The following is a 20,369-nucleotide window of genomic DNA, read 5'->3' as shown; positions in this document are numbered from 1 at the left end:
CAACGTTTAGAATTCGAATTTCAATTTCTTTTTTTTGAATTTCACCATTTTAGGATATATGGACTCATATTTTACAGATTTTCGAAGGATTTTTTGATTATTGACATTCTAGGGTATTTCAACATTTAGAATTTGAATTTGAATTCCGTTTTTTTGATTTTCACCGTTTTAAGATATGTCGACTCGTATTTTCTAGATTTTTGATTGATTTTTTGATTACTGACATTCTAAGGTATTTCAACGTATGACATTCGAATTTCAGTTTTGTTTTTTCGAATTCCACCATTTCAGGATATCTTGACTTGTATTTTCCAGATTTTTGATTGACTTTTTGATTATTGACATTCTAAGGTATTTCAACGTATGAAATTCGAATTTCAATTTTATTTTTTCGAATTCCACCATTTCAGGATATCTTGACTTGTATTTTCCAGATTTTTAAACGATTTTTCGATTATTGACATTCTAAGATATTTCAACATATAGAATTCAAATTTCAGTTCTGTTTTCTCGAATTTCACCATTTTAAGATATATTGACTTATAATTTCTAAATTTTCGAACGACTTTTTGATTGTTGACTTTCTAAGGTATTTCAACGTTTAAAATTCGAATATCAGTTTTGTTTTTTTTTATTTTCACCGTTTTATCATAATGAAAACCTATTTTTTAAATTTTGTCATTTTTTTTCAACATTACTACATTTGTGGTTACTTGTTTGTTTTTTATGAATGTCTTACGAATTTTTAAACTTTTTGCAGGATATTTCTTGTAAAAGAAAAAGTGTTGAAGGTGAGCTACGAATCCCCGATGAGTCCAGACACTTTCGAGCAAATGTGATATGTCGTGCACAACGCACCACATTATCCAGGATTACTTCTACACTGACCTCGGATCAGCTTCGACTATTTGAGAGGACATGTTTCGGGCATCTCCTTCGTCTACTCGAAACCAAATTCTCGGAGATATTGGTTCATGCATTTCTACTACGACAGCTACATCGGCCCTCCATCAAAGATGAGTTATGGTTTAGGGTTAGCAGGGTTGATGTGAGATTTAGCCTGTTTGAGTTTGCTTTGATGACATGCCTTTCATTTAACAAAAACAGGAATACATTCCTATAAGTACTGAGACATATCAATAAGACCTTGGATATCTTCATCATTTTGGATCTGTACGGGGCAATCGAGCTCAATTTTTCTTGGCTTTATTGATAATTGAAGGTAGTTTTTCATCGGGTCAATACCGCAAGACTTCTTCAAAAGCTCAATAAATTCCTCAAATGTTGTTCCATAAAGAATTTTAATCAATTGTTTGGATCCTCCAACATATTTCATTGTGTTGTCGCCACCTTTAATCCATTCTCCTTGGTAACGAACCGATGCATAACCATTCATTTTAATTTTCAATCCTGCAATAACAAGTTTTTGGAAATAATTATTCATTTAAAACAAAAATCTGTAATAGCTATGTAAAACAGTCTTACAATTATTAATATAAAAAAACCCCTTATATTTTTCTAATATTTCATTTAACCCCTATAATTATTTAACAATTTATGTAACACTCTCGCATGTTATCTTGTATTAAAATGCATCTATCTGTTTTCAACATTCCATTTAAAACGTTTTTACAATGTTTACTATCAAAATACCTCATATATTTTTTAAATTTTTTTTTAACCCCCTATAATTATCTAATATTTTATTAAACGCCCTTGTATAATATCTTGTATCAAAATGTATCTATCTATTTTAAATATTTTATTAAAAAAGTTCTTACAATGTTTAATATCAAAATATCGCTTATGTTTTTCTAATATTTCATTTAACCCCCTATATTTATCTAACAATTTGTTTGATAACCTTTTATGTTACCTTGTATCAAAATGTATCTATCTATTTTTAACATTTCATTTAAAACGTTCTTACAATGTTTAATATCAAAGTACCCCCTATATTTTTTAACATTTCATTTAGCCCCTATACTTATCTAATATTTCATTTAATACCCTTGTATGTTTCCTATTATCAAAATACGTCTATTCATTCTTAACATGTTTTTAAATCCTTCATGATATTATGAAATATCAAAATACCCCAATATTTTTCTTAACATTTTATTTAACCTATATAATTATCTAACCTTTAATTTAACACCATTTTATGTTCTCTTGTATCAAAAAATATTTATCTGTTATTAACCTATTATTTAAATCCTTCATGCGTTATGTAATTTCAAAATACCCCATATATTTTTTAATATTTTTTTACCCCCTACAATTACCTAACATTGCATTTACCACCCTTGTATATTGTCTTATATCAAAATACATCTATCTATTCATAAAATTTTATTTACAATGCTCTTACAATGTTTACTATCAAAATGCCCCCATATTTTTATTACATTTTTTTGACCCCCCATAATTATCTAACACTTCATTTAACACCCTTGTATGTTGTCTTGTATCAAAATATACCTATCTATTCTTAACATGTTATTTAAATATTTTATATATTGTAAATTATCAAAAGACCCCCTATATTTCTCTAACACTGCATTTAACCCCTATATTATTATCTGATATTCAAGTACCCCTTTTATATGACATATAAACTAGATTTAACAAATAAAATTAAGTTTTTAGGTTAAGATTCGTATAAATATCTTTTTTTTCATGAATAGCATTTTTTCGATTCAAATTCAGAAATACGAACTTATTCTGTCTGAACGAACCCGTACTAATTGATATTGAGTAAATATGAGAGTGAAAGTGAGTGTTTGAGTGATATGAGAAGTGTGTGTAATAAGAGTGAGTAAGAGGGTTTATATAGATGTGGTGAAGGGTAATTTTGGTATTTTAAAAAAAGTTTAAGGCATTTTTGTTTAGGAATAGGAAATTTGAGCATTTTTGCTTAAAAATAGTGAAATTGGGCATTTTTACTTAGTGGAGGGGTAATTTAGTCATTTATTATAATTTCCCATATTATAATCACCGGCATTGGCTCCCACAAGAAGATTGGGTTGGCACATGCACTTAAAATTCCTTTCTTCCTTTGACTACAAAAAACAATGATAATAGAAATCTAGTCTCACAAACACTTTTTGGATCTGAAATATGATTGATATTTTGTTTATTTTCATGTTATATACCTGAAAAGAATTTTTATTGGCCATCATGTTGGTTCAGTGAGGAAGTTTCTTAATCAAATATCTTTGTTGAACTTTCTGTCACTGGATTTGTCCAGTGAAAAGAATTGACATTTTGATGATTTAAATTATTTCCAGGTCAATGCCTTTGAATTATGTTATACTTATATCCCTATCTGAGCATACTGCCTACACTGTAATTGTTCACTGAGCTGTAATTCAATTCATTATTGGCCGAATGGCATTTTCCCACGCAAGGTCTGATGAAATGTCAAATTCTCAAATATTTAAGTTTTAAAAATTCAAAATTCCATTCTATTTTTTTGAGTAAATTTTGTTTTGTTTTTTTTTTTTTTAAAATAATTATTTTGCCCTTTTAATAAAATCACAAAACTGATGTTAATACTTAATTTGATTGTCAAATTATGAATATATTCTTATTAATTTAAAAAATTATCACTTAAATCCTTACAAATATTAAAACTCTAACCAACATTAAAATATTATGTTTTGTATAGTTTTTGGGGTATATTAAAATTTTAAAAACACCCCAAACTTTTTTTGAAATTTCAAACCCCTACAAATTCAATAACACCCTAATAATTTAAAAAAGTAATGTTATGTATACACATTTTTGAGTACACAAATAATATGTTATAATGTGAATGATGTTGCTTTATACTAAATTCAATTTAAGATCATCTAATCACTTGATGACACATATTAAATGTATATTTATTTGTATACTCAAATGATTACGTATAATTTTATTGTTTAAAAATTATAATTTACCTCCAAACAGTTGTCATTTTGAAAGAAAACTACAATTAAAAAAATTATACAAAATGACATTTTTACTTGTTCACTTAACGGAATTAATTGACAAAAGTGGATGATGGGTGGGAATCTTGATTTTTGAAACTTAAGGGGTGAGAATTTGTCATTTCTGCAAACCTTGGGTGGGTAATAGTCTTTTGTCCTCATATTGTACATCCCAATACGTTTCACAAGTTCTTTATATATTAGAGCCAAAACTAGCGGTTTCTTTAATAAACACATAGTTCCCTTCTAAGAATCTAAACTATAACTCATAATCATTTAAATTAATCAACCACGTCTTAATATGAATCTCTTCTTGTGTTGAATTTGGATGCACCATCTTCCTTTAGTTGAATTTATGGACATGTCAATGCATGGAGAAATTCCTTAACCCACTAGTTTATATAGACCAAAATATCTCTTCAACATCAAAAGCAAGCATAATTTGACTTAGTTATATTTCTTCATATCAAATGCTTATAGAAGAATATTGTCATGGCCCAAGGTGGGTGTGACAGGGATTTGCACAGACATGGTTGATAGACGTGCTTAAAAGTGAGTGTGAGTAATTGTTAGTTTCATAGGTGTATTGTTATTTGTTGGGGGTGCTTCAGTCACGAGGTGTGCACAAGGTAGCCGAGGTCACATTGAAGGAGGATTAGACTATCCTTGTAAAAACTAGTTGAGAGTTGGAGCTACTCCCTTTGTGAGTCCAAGATAAGACGAAACTAGTAATCTTAAATCATAATATGGATGCATGTAAATCTAATTCTCCAGAAGACAATATCGAAGCAGGTTGTAAATTTTAGTGAGCGACGATATGCATTGGACTATGAGACAAAAAGGGGTAAATATTTGTATATTACTAGTGACTTGGAGACATGCATGGAAGAACATGTCAGCATGCAGTATCCAGCTGTGAAGTCTTCTTAGACAGAAAAATATAGTTTCAGTACTCAAACCAGACCTTAAAAACTACAATTAAACTTTTACCCCATGTAAGCTTACACAATAGGAAAGAGATCATCTTAACAATCTAAGAAAATAAAATTAAAATCACAATAATAAAGCTGTAATAATCTTCTAATATGAAATTTTGTAGTTCTAAATTATATGGCTTTCACATCTTGGAACCTTGGTTCTTTAGGGAGGAACTTCTGTTCAGCATAAACCGACATGTAGTCTCCAAACACAAACTTGGGATAAACTTGTTCCATTTCTTGGTTAGCCTTTTCTATGAGCTCTGGTGCAGGAGCTATGGTGGCTTTGAGTGATGGATTGTAAAACGAAGCAATGGATTTCCTATTCCCATCTGGTTTAGCATTGACTCGATGCCAAACACGCTTGTACTTTCCATTGCTCAGGACTTCAATCTGATCACCTGTGTTGATCACAATGGTGTTTCTTAATGGCTGGACATCGATCCATTCGCCGTCCTTGAGGATTTGAAGGCCGCCCACTTTGTCGTCTTGGAGGAGTAAGATGACTCCTCCAGCGTCGGTGTGAGCTCGAAGACCATTGACGAGCTCAGGATGTGGGCATGGTGGGTAGTGGCTCACCTTTGTTCCGAAGAAGGCGTTGTATCCATCACCATTGTTGAATGCCCTCTTGATGTAGCCCTTTGGCAATCCCAAGTTCTCATCCATTACTTCCATCACTCTCTCGGCAAGTTTCTTCAACTCAGATCGGTACTCCATCATAGTTTCCCTGTCAACAATATCTCAAGTTGGCTTATTAAATTATAATGAGAAATTTATGTAGCATGAAAATGGAAACGCACAAACATGGAAACACAGAAACGCTTTTTTTTTTAATATAAGAAAAAGTGTGGAAAACATATAAAGATGAACAATATAAATACCAAATTTTATAAAAAAAATACAATAACTTGTATTTTTTTTAAAAAAATATAACTTTTTAACAATAATAAGGTATAAATTCAATCAATTTGATCTATTAATTACTAACCAAATAAATAGTGTATATCAAATTTTATAAAACTAATTTTTCGAGTGTTTGTCAACAATTGAAGACGTTAGAGATAGAGAAAAGAGATGAGTTGTAATATTCTAAAAAGCAATCGGCCACATTCTTCAGCTTCTTCACTGCGGCAGAGTTCTTGAATCCCTCGTCCCTCTCCAGCTTAAAGCACTCAGCGGCCACATTCTTCACCCTCTCCATAAGCTCCTCCGAGATCCCCTGGTTCTCCAGCTACACCAGTCAATAAACTTGAGTTAAATACTTTCATATATTAAAATATACATTTTAGGAAAAGATTGGATCAATATTACTGGTGCCCTCCATGTATTTAAACACCCTTTTCCATGTTATATACCTGAAAGAATCCCCATTCCTCGCAAGCAGTGGCTATCTCAGCCATTGTCTTGGCCCTCTTCTCACTGTTGAGCTTCGAGAAATCGATCACAGGAATCGCCATAGTCCAGTTAAGAAAAATATATCAAACCAATAGTTAACAGAGATAGAGAGAGAGAGAGAGTTAGCTTTTTTGTTGTTTAAAGCAGTGGCTAGGGTTATTTATAACGGAAATTGAAACTTTTATCCTTATTTTAATCCGTGTATACATAAGTACCACCCATCCTAAAACTAAAACAAATATATCATAACAGTAATCAATTTTTCCAAAATACCCCTCTTTAATCTTTCATGTAGAGATTCTCTCTCTTTTTCTTTGCAACTTTTTCTCTCTTCTTCCTCATCTTTCAAATAATAAAAGAATCATGCAGAGAGATCTTTTCTCTTCTTCCTCATCTTCAAAAACAAAATAAGGAAGGAAAAAATTGAATTCTTCAGATTAAGAATTCTTCAAAGTAAGGATTTAAAAAAATAGAGCAACCCACAAAAACTCAACCATATCTACTTTATACCCTCGAAGAAATGACGATCGAAGAAGATCATTTAGTAGTATTTAACTGAAAAAAAATAAAAATTAACATTTAAGGATTTAACTTAAAAAAAATCTTGGTATTTAACTGAAAAAAAAAACGGTTGGCGTAAAAGCTGCTTGGATAATAAGGGTTGGCGTTGACGCCGACCCTTATTTTAACCATTATAATATTATAATATTATAATATTATATAATATAATATATTATAATATTATATATTATATTATATTATATTATATAATTATAATTATATTATATAATATATTATTAATAAGAGTTGGCGTCAATGCCGACCCTTGGCATGCATTGACGCCAACTATTATTTTAACTATTATATATTATAATATATAATATATAATATTATAATTATAATTATATTATATATTATAATATTATAATATATTATATATAATATAATATAATTATATTATAGTATAATTATAATTAAATGGTGGACGCCAACCATTTTTTTACTATTATTAATAATTTTTTGGACATAAAATATATTATATTATATTTTCACCAATCTTAGAATTCCCACAAATAACCATAAAATATATTATATTATATTAATATGAAGTTCAACATTTTCATAATTTGGACATGAAATTCAATTACTACGACCAACTTCCGAACCATCCTTGGCTTGAGATTTGTACGATCTAAAACATGACATCTTGATAATCAAACGCTCTCCATATTTATAAGGATTCGATCTCCACCAATCAGATTGAGAAAAAACATTTTCTCTATCTCTAACAATATTAGGAGTAACTTTATCTAAGATAAAGTTATTATAATGCTTGCAATAGCCTATATGTGTCACACTTCGTTGATTTGGGAAAATAGAGAGAGATGTTGACTTTCTTATATTCATTACAATTCTGCGTTCTTCAGCGAGCTGTAATTTATCTACACATTGCCAATAATTCTTGAATTTCTTATCTCGGACAAGATCAGAAATTATTGAAGTCCAATAATCTGGTAATGACCTTAGTAATCAAAATATCCTCTCATTTTCAGTTAATTTTATGTCCTTGTCTTTTAAATCATAATATCTCTCATGTATGACACCAAAATAAGTGAAAAAGTTATGCACTGGATTCATCTTATAGTTTAGATAGTAGTCCTTAGTTAACATGTTCACCTTATATATGACCAACAAATAGAGAATAATAATTAATACATGCATAACAATATAAATATTTACTTTAAACAAAATATATATTTTAATTTAAATATAAATAAATTAAGCCAAAATAAAAAATTTATTTTTAAAATATAAATAAATTAAGCCAAAATTTAATAATAAGGCATCGCCAACCTCTTATTTTTTCCAAATCTTTCTAGCCAAAATCAGTTTTCTAACAGTTTTTTCTATTTTAAAATTTAACCAATTGACTAATCAACAATATTATGAAAATTGCAATATTTAATAATATGTTGATTTACTTAATTCAATTCCGATAGAATTAATTGAAGTGATTTAGAATGAATCTAAATTGATATAATTTTGGTACAATACAATACACATACATTTATGCTAAGGTTTTTATAGAAAAACCTTACCTATTGTCCTGCCATTATTTCGTCTCTGCAAATCCAACAAGTTTCGTCGACCGATTACTCAATGAAATTTTTTCTCATGCAAAGTATAGATCTCTCTCTCTTTATATATATATATATATATATATATATATATTAAGACATGTTTCACTTGAATACTATTGCTAAAATGCATCCGTGCAAGTCAATTTATTCTTTGCAAGATTCTTCTACAATATTCCCCCATGCTTCTGCAATAAAATTTAGTAAGGATTTAGGGTGGACCCACCCTTGTATAAACTAAAAGAAAATTGGTATAAAAAAAGGTTGGCGTGTTAGCTTTAATTTAGGGTGGGCCCACCCTTGTATAAACTAAAAGGTTGTTGTCTCATGGGGAGATCGAGCAAGCATTTGACAATAAAGTTTGGGGAGACAATGATGACGACATAGTGAAGTTTGCAGTATTGTATTACGCATTTACAGGATTATTAGGGGCGGACAACAGAACCAAAGTACCTGATCATTTTTTGCATTTAGCGAACAATTTAGATGCATTTAGTCGATACCCATGGAAAACACTGACATGGAATAAAACAGTTGACTCGATACGAAAAGGTATACATAACAAATATCAATATTGTGTTGAACATTATCCACCGTACACAAGTCCGCTCCCACTTCTCAGTTATAGTATTTTGGGATACTCGATTGCTTTTCAAGTAAGTATCATATAATAGATAAAGTTTACATTCATATTGAGTATTGTAAATACTAACCATAAATGTTGTACATTGTGTAGTATTGGATTTATGAGACGATTCAGAATTTATCGCCTTATATCCATCTGGAAGCATATGATTGAATCCCCCGTATCCTAAAATGGAAAACAATTGTACTACCTACATGGGATGACATATCGATACTTTGGGACGCTTCTCCGGTATGTTGCTCATTTATATTTTATTATTATGTTTTGTATTTCAATAAATTTTATAAATTTCTTTCATGTTCTAGGAGGAGATTACAACTGCATTAGATTCGACTGAGATTGAGCGTTACTCTGAGTGGTATATTAGCACTTTGGACTTTATGGGAGAACACGCACCATCTACACATTTAGACGATGATGATGCCATCTAGTCGAACCGTCCTGTTGCCTTTCAGACAGCCCTAGAGGGTTTTCATCGTCTTCCACTGCTTCCGTATGAATTTCTTCATCACAAGGTGTTAAACCCGTGGTTCCAAGGACATCTCGTATTGGACATACATCCCCTCTACAGGTGTCATCCTCCTGCACAACATACCCTCGAGAGTCACATAGGGACGAACCTAATGTACTTGTTTCCCCACCACAAAGGTTTACTTCCCGTACCTCTCATTCTCGAGAGCACCAGATAAACGAGCCTGTAAGACACTCGATCCATAGGACATCGTACAATGGTGTTTCATACGACTGTCTTCAATAAATCTTAATGGAACATGGAAGAGGCATCAGCTCTCAGATGCAGCAACAATTGGACCAGCACGCCGCAATGATGCGTGCAGAATGAGAGCGATAGTCATTAGCATTTCGAAGGGAGATGCAATCCTATTGGCAACAACAAACATCAACGTTTTGGGGGGAGATGCAGGACCAATGGCAATAACAACAATCGATGTTTTGGGGGGAGTTATAAGACCAATGGCAACAACAAACATCAATGTTTCGAGGGAAGTTATACGACCAATGACAACAACAAACATCAATGTTTCGAGGGGAGATATAAGACCAATGGCAACAACAAACATCGATGCTTTAGGGGGAGATGCAGGAAAAAATGACATCATTAAATAATCGAATTGCAGAACTTGAGGATTCTTATGTTCAGGCCTCATAACTAGTACAGGTTATTATCCACCATACTTAATGTTTATTTTCAATTAGTTGTATTACTTAATTTTTATTTTCAATTGCTTAATTATAAAATAATGATAAACATAAATTTGTTAACTTTTTCCAGTTAGACGAATCATCAGACGATGATGTCTAACAACAAGTGTAGGACCAATCAACAGCTGTTCAGAAGCCGATGACAACTAAAAAAGTGTCAGCTTTCAGACGTGTACTGCAAAAAGGGAAACAGTTGGTAAGTTCATTCATGGATCCTAATAAGGGAAAAAAACACAAACAACCCATAACTGAGGACCATCATCTGGACCCGCGATTGGCTGAATCTATACAGAGTTCACATTATAGTACCATCAAGCGTTAGATACTTCTACTCGATGTGTCTTCCTCGAGGGACCAATCAGAACGACCACCTATATGCCCAAACCATGGTGGACCCAAATTGTAACACTGGGGCAATGGTTGGAAAACACGGTATGTACCCTTCCTTTGTGTTTGTTCATATGATGTGATTTATCACTTTCAACTTATGATGTGATTTATCTGTGTACACAACATATCAAAGCTTTTATGGGTATACTCCGTAAATCTTTTTCAGATGGTAACTAGATGACTATTTCGACCCAGTTTGTTGGACTTCTCCCACAGTGTTACAGTGAGTTTAAACAGTCGGGTGCAAATATAGAGTGGTCAACATTTTTCCTTGATCAAATCAATGGCATCTCACGTCAACAGTCAAAAGAATTCTTTCGACCATGGAGTAGTGTTGACAAGGTGGTGTACAACTGTAAGTTGTGATGTATAAAATTGATTATTGGTACTTATTTCTCTTCATTGGTCGACAGGTATTCATTCCCCTCAACTTCGACAACCAACATTGGGTGTGTGGCGTATTAGATATTAATGATTGGAAGTTGTATGTATACGACTCTGCCTAATTTACCAATAGCTTAGAGAGGGTGAAGAAGTTATTGATGCCATTTAGGACACTGACACACCTAATGAAGGCCAGTAATTTCTATACATCAAAGGGAATTCAACCGCCAAATACTCCACCGACATTACAAAACATGTGTGTTCATGATGTGCCAAAACAAGATGTTGGAAGTGGAGACTATGGCTTTTTTTACTTATGTTTATGGAATACTTTGCCTGAGATCGGCCATTTAATTTCACATCGACACATTCCAGGAGGTTAAGAAAGCGCGTGGCTACAACTATATTCCAAGGAAGGGCCCTCAGTAAGTATTTAGTGTTTATGAGTTTATTTATATGTTAGTAAGCTTTGCTAAATTGGTTGTATTTATTAAATTCAAATGGATTGTGAAAATGCAAGCTTCGAGGAATTCGATTAAAGCATGGATGGACGGGCATGCATATGAATTGGATGTCATTTTATTATTGTTTGAATGATGTATTTTATTATTGTTTGAATGATGTCATTTTATTACTGTTTGTATAGTGTATTTTATTATTGTTTGAATGATGTCATTTTATTATTGTTTGTATGTTGTATTTTATTATTGTTTTATTGAAACACGGTATGGGAAAAAATTCAAATATATACATAAAAGTGATAGGCTAACAAATATATGTTGTAATAATTTCATTAAACTATTTTGATCCATTGTCATCACATACATGTAAGAGTTTGAACAAAAAATAAATAAATAAAATGCAATACATTAAAATTTGTACAAAACTTAATAGATAAATTACATAAAATTAAACATGCAATACATTAAAATCCATTGCCATCGCGTACATGTACAAAACCCAATAGAAGATTCAATATGATAACCTATCTGGTCGTATGGGTTGCATCGTGAGTACGATGACCTCGGTTTCGTGTGTTACTGGATGTGTTGGACGAGCTAACCACAGACACTGGAGCTGGACTCTGACATTTCAAACGAGTATGACCAAGTTGATGACATCGGCTGCAGTATTGTTGTCGAACTTCCTCTTCTTATGAAGGTCTTCTTGCATGATTGGAAGGGTGACTGGACCTTCGTTGCTCTATCACTGGAGGATAAATCGCAGACATATTTCATGGTGCCCAAGTTGATTTAATCCCCTAATGGATTAATATCTTCTTCATACACCCTACGTAAATATTCAATAGAGTAGTATGTACTGACCCAGCCTACACAGTTCGATAGGTTATTTTACCTTGCTATAGCTGCAGCGTGTGCACACGGAATATGGGAATGTTGAAATTTGCCATAATCACACATTCGATATAGGAGATTCATGATGAACACTTATTGTCATGAATTATGAATTTCGTATTGTTGCATGTTGATTGGTTTAACAACCATGTTGGCAGATTTGAACATATGCCGAGCAAGCTTGTCCTCAGCCTATGGTGTTAACGGATGAGATCTCTCACCTACAAAAAGACAACTAAAATAAATACGATGAAAAAACAAAAACATCAAAATAAATTTTAGTCATACGAACCAGCAATGTTTTGCCTATTGAAAAACCAATGTTGCATTATACTTCGAAGAAACTCTACCAATATAGTGATAGGCAAAACGCGAGCAGTTCGTGTTAAAGCATTGAAGGATTCAGCAATATTGGTCGTCATAATATTATACCGCCATCCTCCAAAGTGGGCACGCGCCCATCTTTCATACCTAATGTTGGTCAAATAGGCTACTATAGCGGGATTTACTCTAGCAATTCTACTCATAGCAGCATGAAAGTCTATGAGACGATATGCCTTAGCAGCTTTCCAAAATAGTCCTTCAATATGTTTAGTTTTTTTGAACTGCGAACGCATGTTACCCTTTATGTGGTAATTACAAAACCCATGACGAGCGTGAGGCATTACGTTCATGACCGACGTAATTATTGAATGATGACGATCAGAAATAATGGCCAAATCTGGCAAATCACCAATGCATATGCTAAGGTATGTTAAAAAGGGCGTCTATGTATCTATTCCTTCTTTGTGCCCAATACCGAATAGGAGTGGGTAAATTTGATTATTACCGTCCTTCACAATAACAATGAAAAGAGACCCAAGATACTTTCCTTTTAAGTGTGAAGCATCCATGCATATCACCGGGTGACAGAATTGTTGGAACCCTCTTATAGAACACCCCATACACATGAAAAAAAAATTGAACTTATGATGTGATCCATGGAAGACCAAGAACATGTGATCTAATAATGAAAAACTATGACAAGAGTGTGGTAGGCTGTATAACACTGAAAACATTGAAGACATAAGCTAAAGGTAAGAAGCATGATGTGGCAATCAAAGATGACGTGGAGAGCATCAAACACATAGAAAATGATATGGCATATCCTTGGTGACGTTTTTACTTGACAAAATATGAAATGGAAGCTTAATTAGGCAAAAATTCATGTGAAGAAAGCAAGGGAATTCAATTGAAGTTCAATTTCCTAGTATTTCTAGTTTTCTAGTTGTTTAGGTGTTTTATTTGTTTTAGGAGTCTTTGTTTTATTTTCTTTAGGAATTATAATTGAATTAGGATTATTATTTTTATTATCTTATTTAGATTGAGATTATTATTATCCTAAAGATTATGTTTATTATTATCCTATTCAGACTAGGGCTATAAATATCAATGTAACCTTGGGATAGAGGATACACAATGGATTAATAAAATTATGAGATCTTTTTCTTGGTTCTTTTGAGAACTCATGAATTTATCAAAAATATTTTCTTTTGGGCATTCAAATATGACTTATCACTCTCCTTCTTTTCTATTCTAGAGTGTGGCGTCAACTCATACCTTTGGTTCATGTCAATTATAGACATCGGGTCATTGTTTTTATACTTTTGGTTCATGATTATCCATAATCATTGGGTCAACGGTTTTTATAATTTTGGTTCGTGTCAATTATAGGCATTAGGTAAAGGTTAATTATGTGACGAAACTGATTCAATCCTAGGAAAATAGCTTCTTGAGTGTTGGGCCTTGCGTCAAATCGTCAAGGTTCGCATCAGTTGGTATCAGAGCCGAGTCGAATCAGGTTCCGTATCTATCTTTCTTGTGTTTTCGAGTAGGAATTCTCTTCTTCATTAGTCGTGATTTCGTTCTCTTGGTAATTTTGTTTTCGTTTTTTTTTTATTGTGTTTTGGTGTCCTTGTTTCTGTCAAATTCTTGAATTCTTGATTGTCTTTTGGTGTCCTTGTTTCCATCAAATTCTTAAATTCTTGATTGTGTTTTTAGTGTCCTTGTTTCCATCAAATTCTTGAATTTGGATTAACCTTGGAATAGTCAAATTCTAGGTTGTGTGGGTGTCTAATTGTCTTATTGATTGATCCAAAAAAAGGAAAAAAAAAAACGAAAAAAAAAGGAAAAAAAACAAAATAAATATATTGTTAATCTAATTTAACTTTTCTAGGTCCCTATCTTCCTTACTTGTATGTAGGGTCTCATAGTTTATTTATAAGGTTCGCATCAGTTTGGTAGTAGAGCTCGGCCTTAAATTAGAAAAAATGGGAAAAATGAAATAAAAAAAAGAAAAAAAAAAGGAAATAAACAAAATTACAAAAACAAATTTAAAGTGTGCCAACACGAGTGATTGAGTGACATTTATTTATTTATTTTTGGAGTGAAACATGTGAGGGAGTGTGTAAGATCCTTTCTAACATATTTTGCAGGTTACAATCATGTCATCATGCCAAAATAAAAGTTCTACTAAAAGTGATGATTTGAGGGCAAATCATTTTAAAGAGAGGGGGAATGATGTGATCCATGGAAGACCAAGAACATGTGATCTAATAATGAAAAACTATGACAAGAGTGTGGTAGGCTGTATAACACTGAAAACATTGAAGACATAAGCTAAAGGTAAGAAGCATGATGTGACAATCAAAGATGACGTGGAGAGCATCAAACGCATAGAAAATGATATGGCACATCCTTGGTGACGTTTTTACTTGACAAAATATGAAATGGAAGCTTAATTAGGCAAAAATTCATGTGAAGAAAGCAAGGGAATTCAATTGAAGTTCAATTTCCTAGTATTTCTAGTTTTCTTGTTGTTTAGGTGTTTTATTTGTTTTAGGAGTCTTTGTTTTATTTTCTTTAGGAATTATAATTGAATTAGGATTATTATTTTTATTATCTTATTTAGATTGAGATTATTATTATCCTAAAGATTATGTTTATTATTATCCTATTCAGACTAGGGCTATAAATATCAATGTAACCTTGGGATAGAGGATACACAATGGATTAATAAAATTATGAGATCTTTTTCTTGGTTGTTTTGAGAACTCATGAATTTATCAAAAATATTTTCTTTTGGGCATTCAAATATGACTTATCACTCTCCTTCTTTTCTATTCTAGAGTGTGGCGTCAACTCATACCTTTGGTTCATGTCAATTATAGACATCGGGTCATTGTTTTTATACTTTTGGTTCATGATTATCCATAATCATTGGGTCAACGGTTTTTATAATTTTGGTTTGTGTCAATTATAGGCATTAGGTAAAGGTTAATTATGTGACGAAACTGATTCAATCCTGGGAAAATAGCTTCTTGAGTGTTGGGTCTTGCGTCAAATCGTCAAGGTTTGCATCAACTTATTTTCTGGATCGACATCAATACGTGTCATAGTTTCTGGGTTCTTAAGCTCCAAATTATGACAGTACTCGTGTAATATACCGAAAGATTCTTCTGAAGATCCTCGTAGTGCATTTATTGCATATGTTTTGGCATATCATGCTTGCGTGTAGGATATGTCAATTCGGTACCTATCTGCCATGTCTGAAATAATTTTCTTTGGTCGATAAATACGATCAACCACGAACATTGACTTAAGTATGTTACCTAACGATTCTGCACAAGCTTGTCTGTGATGTGGCAATATTTGTTCCCGTGAACAAGTGTAGGTCTCATTCATACGTTGTAAGACCCAATAGTCTCTGTCTTGCTCTCTCGTCGCTCGTACCCGCCATTTACATTGTGGGTGTACGCACTTAAGCTGATACTATTTGTTATTGGAGTGACCAACCTTTCATTGAATTCCTGTCTCTAAAGCATAAGTTTGAAATAGTGCTCTCAATTCTCCCTTGGAGTTATAAAAACCCATTACTTGTAAATGGTTGCCCCTTTGTGTTGCTCGGTTAGTAATACCTGCATTCTCAACATCAACAGCAGGTTCGGGAACCTATTGAAATGGATTTAGATTATGGATGTGACTTGGATATGCTCCAATATTCATAAAGCCATGATGTCTTGTGCTACATTCAGCCCCAGCCCCATCGTAGCAAACATGACTTTGACTTCTACCGACGTCTTGGCTCGGAACACCGTATATGTCATCATCAAACCCTGAGAATTCTTCGTCATCATCATCATCATCCTCCTCCTCCTCATTACCTTCTACTTTATAATCCTCATCCATGTCGTCGTCATTATCATCATCAACACCATAATTCCCACCAAACTCTTGAAAACTTTGTGGATGTGCCCACTCATCTATCGGATGATTTTCCCTTTCTTCCTCATGAACATCTTTGCCTTGTTGATTGACCCTTCCGTCAATTTGACTCTCGGTAACAAAAAGTTTTGTGTATCCTTGTGAACTTCTTGCTACAACCATCAAAAACTCCACATCATCATCGTCTACAATCTTCATTGGACCCATATCACCTAATGTAAATATGCGCACATTTGACTAACTTTGATCGAGTCTTACACGATAGCTGATTCTTGCAATGAATCCTTCAAAATCAACATTTGTGTCAATACAAATCCCTCTCTCATTCCCACCAACATATCTTGCGACATTATCATCACTTTCAACCCATTGGCCTCTATATCGAATCTTAAATGCAACTTTTTCCATCCTGACTAAAAATAAACCTAAAAAACATAAAAACTCCAAATTACACTACTTTACCATTTTTTTAAAATAAGCCCCAAATGCAATACCAATGCAATCAAACTTCATATATACGTATTTAACTATCATATTATCAACTAATGAAAAAACATTTATTAAGGCAAGACAATAAAAAATATGAAAAAAATGACAGTGACAATTTCGTAATAAATTATGTAACTCTCTGTCAAGACAAGGAAAACAATACACACACAAGCTCCAAATTGGAATAAACAAACATAAAAAATAAAAAAAATTGAGTGCAATAGAAGAAAACAGAAAAAAATAAATAAATTCATTAGGGCACGGGGGGTTGGCGTTAACGCCAACCTGTTCATCATCTGAAATTTTTTTTGGGTTGTATTTTGGTTTTTTATAACCATCACAACAACATTAAACAATAATAACAACTTTAAACAATAGAAACAATATGAAATAATAACATTAAATAATCTAACAACATGAAATCATAATAAAGTTAAATTTTACATGAAGTTATCATGAACATGAATATATCATACTTATTTCATTTTCAATTATTTATAAAGAAAACACATAACATACGAGGTTAAGTCAACACTCACCTGAATGTGGATGATTTTGCTATGAAGTCTTTGCAGCAGATGTTAATTCTCTTAATAAATTTAGCAATTTTCATCTCTCCCTCCCTTATGTCCAATTTGAATCTTTTATAATAGATTTCTCACAGGTTTTATTGTTCAATCATATGTCTTTTTCCTTCCATTAATATCAATATTTTATTGTCATGCTGTTGGGATTACTTCCTCAGTTGAGGAAGAAGAAAGAAAAAGTTACAGAGAAAAACAGAGATTCTCTGTATGAGTCATTTCAAGAGGGGTATTTTGAAGAAGTAGATTACTGTTGGCGTTAGCCATTTAATTATAATTATAATATAATATAATTATATAATAATTATATAATATATTATTATATTATATAATATATTATATAATATATTTTATAATATTATTATATTATATATTCTATAATTATATTTTATAATGTATTATAATATTATATATTATAATATATAATATATAATGGTATAAAATAAGGGTTGGCGCAACCAAGTTAACTTTTACGCCAACGATTTTTTTTTTTCAATTAAATGCCAAGTTTTTTTTTTCAGTTAAATCCTTAAATGCCAATTTTTTATTTTTTTTTCATTTAAATCCTACTAAATGATCTTCTTCGATCGTCATTTCTTCTAGGGTATAAAGTGGATGTAATTCAGTTTTTGTGGGTTGTTTTTTGTTTTTAAATCTTTACTTTGAAGAATTCTTAATCTGAAGAATTCAGTTTTTTCCTTCCTGTTTTTTTTTTTTTGAAGATGAGAAAAAAGAGAGATGATCTCTCTGCATGATTCCTTTATCACTTGAAAGATGAGGAAGAAGAGAGAAAAAGTTACAGTGAAAAAGAGAGAGAATCTCTGTATGAAAGATTAAAGAAGGTTATTTTCAGAAAGTTAATTACTGTTGTGATATATTTATTTAAGTTTTAGGATGAGTAGTATTTATATATACACGGATTAAAATAAGGGTAAAAATTTCAATTTTCCTATTTATAAACGAGCTTCCCGCCATTTTATTGGATTGTCAACTCTATATTAATTAAATAATTGGTGGGACGGTGACGTTTTATTGTTTTATTTATAAATTAATGTCAATGCTGTGCTGTCATAAGCATACTTTTTCAGGTGATTACCTTGTTAATTAATCAACTAATTAGTAATTAGTCTTAATTCTTCTTTATTCAACTGCCACGTGGATTTCAGATGGGCTAATGACTCAGGCTAAAATATCGGTTAAACTACATTATAAAATTCATAAGAAATTTGTTAAAATGAAGTAATCCTAGGATTTCTTATAATTAAATTCAAGTTGATCAGATGATCTTCATTTTCTAATAATGATCTAATGGTTGTGATTAACTAGATTTGCCAGATAATTGGAGAGGAGATTTAGATCTCCTATTGCCCATAAATTACCCAACTAAATTACCTACCTTAATTATAATTATTTTAAACCATCGATCTTTTCAAGCATCATCTTGCTTGTAATTGAGATCTCTGCCGACTAGCGAACTCCGTTGATCCTGTTGATGACTCCAATGAACTGCTACCCTTTTGACATTTGTACAATTAGTCCTCCCGTTGATAATTAAACTAATTAACTCGTTCAGGCCACCCTCTGATATTCAATACAAAATATTATAAGGGAAAAGGACTATTTTCCACCCATTTTTTAGGCTTATCTCAAACTCATACCCATGGGCGATGAAAATCTAGTTTTTTCGCCCATGACCAAACTGTAGTCCAATTTTTCAGATAGGGACAGGGGCAAAATCGATATTTTACTGTTTATATTAAAAGATATAAAGTTTATTACTTTTCACCCCCCTTAGGTTTTAGAAACTGTATTTCATCTTTAACCAAAGTTTTTAAACTTTGAAAACTAACATTTTCACCCCCAAACCTAGGGTTTCCATATTTTTCAAAATGCAACCGTCCCCTATAACTTTCAAAAATAGCAGTTTCACCCTCATCCTCCAATTTTATCTTCCAATGTCGTCACCGGTCTCCCCCTTCTCCTGATGTGACGATGGTGGTGCGACGAAGAGATCTTCATCTCCTCGTCGCACGGTGTGGCGAAGAGACGGAGATCTCTTCGTCGCACCACCACGCAACGAAGAGGTCTCTCTTTGTCGCTCCACCCAGAAGACGAAGGATGACGCTTCGTCGGTCGTTGAGTCGTTGTCCTTCGTCTGCTCTTCCAGATCTAGACGACGAAGGGTCGTCCTTTATAGTCAGAGATGCGAGATCGGTGGAATAAGTCGGTTGTCGGTGGTGGTCGGAGAAAGAAGCAAACTCTAGGGGTGAAATTAAACTTTTTAAACTTTGAGGATAAGTTTAGTTGCAGTTTTTAAAGCCTGGAGGGGAGAAATGGTGAAATTTTAAAGTTTTGAGGTTTTAAAAGTAAAATATCGATTTTACCCCTGCCCCTAACTGAGAAATTGGACGGCAGTTTGATCATGGGTGGGAAAACTGGATTTTTATCTCCCGTGGGTATGAGTTTGAGATAGGGCTAAAACATGGGTGGGAAATAATTCTTTGCCCATATTATAATTAAACTTTATCTCCCTTCCAATGTTGGACGTGGATG

General features: G+C 32.4%; 1 protein-coding gene, 1 long non-coding RNA gene and 1 pseudogene across 2 annotated transcripts; 2 read left to right on the top strand and 1 right to left on the bottom strand.

The window, feature by feature from the left end:
• Window positions 1-20,369, top strand: part of LOC123224030 — a 58,690-nt pseudogene that overhangs the window by 3,295 nt on the left and 35,026 nt on the right.
• LOC123222989 (1-aminocyclopropane-1-carboxylate oxidase 5-like) lies at window positions 5,081-6,408 on the bottom strand. The gene is made up of 3 exons (XM_044646033.1): window positions 6,307-6,408; window positions 5,996-6,182; window positions 5,081-5,691 (listed from the first exon to the last, which is right to left on the bottom strand). The coding sequence occupies exons 1-3, from the start codon at window positions 6,406-6,408 to the stop codon at window positions 5,081-5,083; spliced, it is 900 nt and encodes a 299-aa protein (XP_044501968.1).
• On the top strand, window positions 13,452-15,562 carry LOC123222990. The gene is made up of 2 exons (XR_006503738.1): window positions 13,452-14,320; window positions 14,955-15,562. It is a non-coding gene; the product is annotated as an uncharacterized LOC123222990 (long non-coding RNA).

Source organism: Mangifera indica, chromosome 8 (assembly GCF_011075055.1).
Source record: "Mangifera indica cultivar Alphonso chromosome 8, CATAS_Mindica_2.1, whole genome shotgun sequence".
Taxonomy (NCBI): Eukaryota; Viridiplantae; Streptophyta; class Magnoliopsida; order Sapindales; family Anacardiaceae; genus Mangifera; species Mangifera indica.
The sequence above is the reverse complement of the archived record's forward strand: the minus strand, read 5'-3'. Positions and strand labels throughout refer to the sequence as shown.